This window comes from Penaeus monodon, chromosome 33, assembly GCF_015228065.2.
Source record: "Penaeus monodon isolate SGIC_2016 chromosome 33, NSTDA_Pmon_1, whole genome shotgun sequence".
NCBI classification, from domain to species: Eukaryota; Metazoa; Arthropoda; class Malacostraca; order Decapoda; family Penaeidae; genus Penaeus; species Penaeus monodon.
This window is the reverse complement of record NC_051418.1, coordinates 5,989,142-5,991,124: the sequence shown is the minus strand read 5'-3', so window position 1 is coordinate 5,991,124 and position 1,983 is coordinate 5,989,142. Positions and strand designations below refer to the sequence as shown.

Genomic DNA, 1,983 nt, shown 5'->3' with positions numbered 1-1,983 from the left:
TGCAAAGGTTGTCTGTATATGTACAAATAATTTATCTGTCATTTGTATCATACTCAGTCAACAATTTTAAGTAAATGCATCTAATCACTTACATTGAAGGTTAGAGAGTGAGCAGTGCATAAATCTGTCAGAGGAACATCTCTATAATAAAAAAGGGTTTTTTATTTGCGTAAAAATAAGCTATGTACACAGTTAAAAATACAAATATATAATGAAAACACAAAGTATTTCTTTTGATTGTTAGTAATCACACACACACACTTATTTGTGTAAAGACAAGAAGTATGATTTTTTCAGAATAACAGCTAATGGGCTAAACATTTCTACTACATATGAAACAATATATTTCAATAACACAATTGTTAAGTTTTATGATGCTGTGATTAGTCAACTGATATCCCTTACTTATTAAAGATGTATGGATAAATATATCTGGTTACAAATGTACAAAGTATCTAGATCCACAGCTGCTTTTACATTACTGAATGTGGATGATGTTCTACATTAAAATCCTTTATACTTTCTCCTCTGACTGCACCTGACAGTTATCAGGCTTTTGTTTTGCATGTATTCCCAGGTGTTTCTTTAGATGATGTTTCTGGGAAAATGATTTATTACAAACAACACATTTATACGGTTTTTCATTTGTATGTTTTCTCATGTGTACGTCCAGAGTATTTTTATGAGAAAATTTCTGATTACATTCTCCACAACAATAATACTTTTCTGTTGTATGTACTCCCATGTGCTTTTCTAGGTGATGTTTTTGAGAGAATGCTTTGCTACAGTGACCACATTTGTATGGTTTTTCCTTTGTATGTATTCTCATATGCACCATCAGAGTACTCTTATGAGAAAAGGTCTTGCAACATTCATCACATTGAATAGGCTTTTCATTGGTATGTATTCCCTCATGTTTCTGAAGATGATGTTTTTGAGTAAAGGCTTTGCTACACAAAGTACATTTATAAGGCTTTTCCTTTGTGTGTACTCTCATGTGTACTATTAGACTATCTTTATGAAAAAAATTCTTATTGCATTTCTTACACCTAACACGTTTTTCTGTTTTATGAACTCCCATGTGCTTTTCAACATACTGTTTGTGAGAGAATGCTTTGTTACAAACATCACATTTATAGGGCTTCTCCTTTGTATGCACTCTCATGTGATTCTTTAGATTGCTTGCCCTAAGGAAGGCTTTGTTACAAAGCTCACAGCTATAAGACTTCTCTTTTGTATGTATGCTCATATGTGACCTTAAACTTGTTTTCCCTTTTAATACTTTACTACAAAGATCACAAGTATAAAGTCTCTTATCATGGCTCTTTCCATGAAATTTCTCCTTTGCAGATATTCTCATGTGTAGAGCTAGATCATTATTACTCAAGACAGCATTACTGCATAAATCACAGATACAAGGATTCACATTGATATGCATTTTATTGTGATTTAACAGATGATTCTTGCAGGCAAATTTTCTACTGCACACTTCACATACACAATGTTTCCCATTCATATCCAGTATTTCATGCATTACTTCATTATCATAATCCTCATGTGTTGATTGAACTCCATCTGTTTCAGCCAAAAAGGGCAGTGCTGATAAAGAATAGTTATTTGCATACATTAGATTATATGCCCCAATTTCATTTCCTTCCCCTTCAGGATTCTCATAAAATGAACACTCATGTTTTATGTCTACATCCGTCCCCTCACTCTTGCAATCAAAGCTTTCTTCTTTTATTTCTAAATAACTCTCTTCAGAATCTTCCCTTCTCTCTTCCTTAATATAATTTTCTGGATTGTAACTTTCTTCACCTACATTTGAGGCAAAAGGCATCCACTCTGTGAGAAAACTCATTCTGGGTCTGTGAATAAGAAAAATCAATGTAATAATGTCAATTAATAAAAAAATCTTTAAAGTAATTACAATTAATAAAAACAATTATGTCTAAGAAAATGGAAATAATTTTTCTAACATAA

The 1,983-nt window shown here is 31.9% G+C and overlaps 2 protein-coding genes across 2 annotated transcripts; both read right to left on the bottom strand.

Annotated features, from left to right (window-relative positions):
• Positions 1–6: 6 nt before the first annotated feature.
• On the bottom strand, positions 7–1,001 carry LOC119593963 (zinc finger protein 501-like; the record flags this gene model as incomplete). Its single annotated transcript, XM_037942984.1, is given in 1 exon segment — positions 7–1,001. A coding segment is annotated over 1 exon segment (487 nt), but the record flags the coding sequence as incomplete, so codon positions are not given.
• A 132-nt stretch (positions 1,002–1,133) lies between these two features.
• On the bottom strand, positions 1,134–1,861 carry LOC119594228 (zinc finger protein 432-like). The gene is made up of 2 exons (XM_037943297.1): positions 1,283–1,861; positions 1,134–1,187 (listed from the first exon to the last, which is right to left on the bottom strand). Exons 1-2 carry the CDS (start codon positions 1,859–1,861, stop codon positions 1,134–1,136), a joined length of 633 nt encoding a protein of 210 aa, XP_037799225.1.
• Positions 1,862–1,983: the final 122 nt, after the last annotated feature.

Bases quoted from the DNA above. Each gene is read 5' to 3' on its own strand.
- LOC119594228 (XM_037943297.1), bottom strand. From the start codon at position 1,861: ATGAGTTTTCTCACAGAGTGGATGCCTTTTGCCTCAAATGTAGGTGAA. The intron at 1,188-1,282 runs GTATTAAAAGGG...AGCCTTCCTTAG, and splicing joins CTTGTGATCTTTGTAGTAAA to GGCAAGCAATCTAAAGAATC.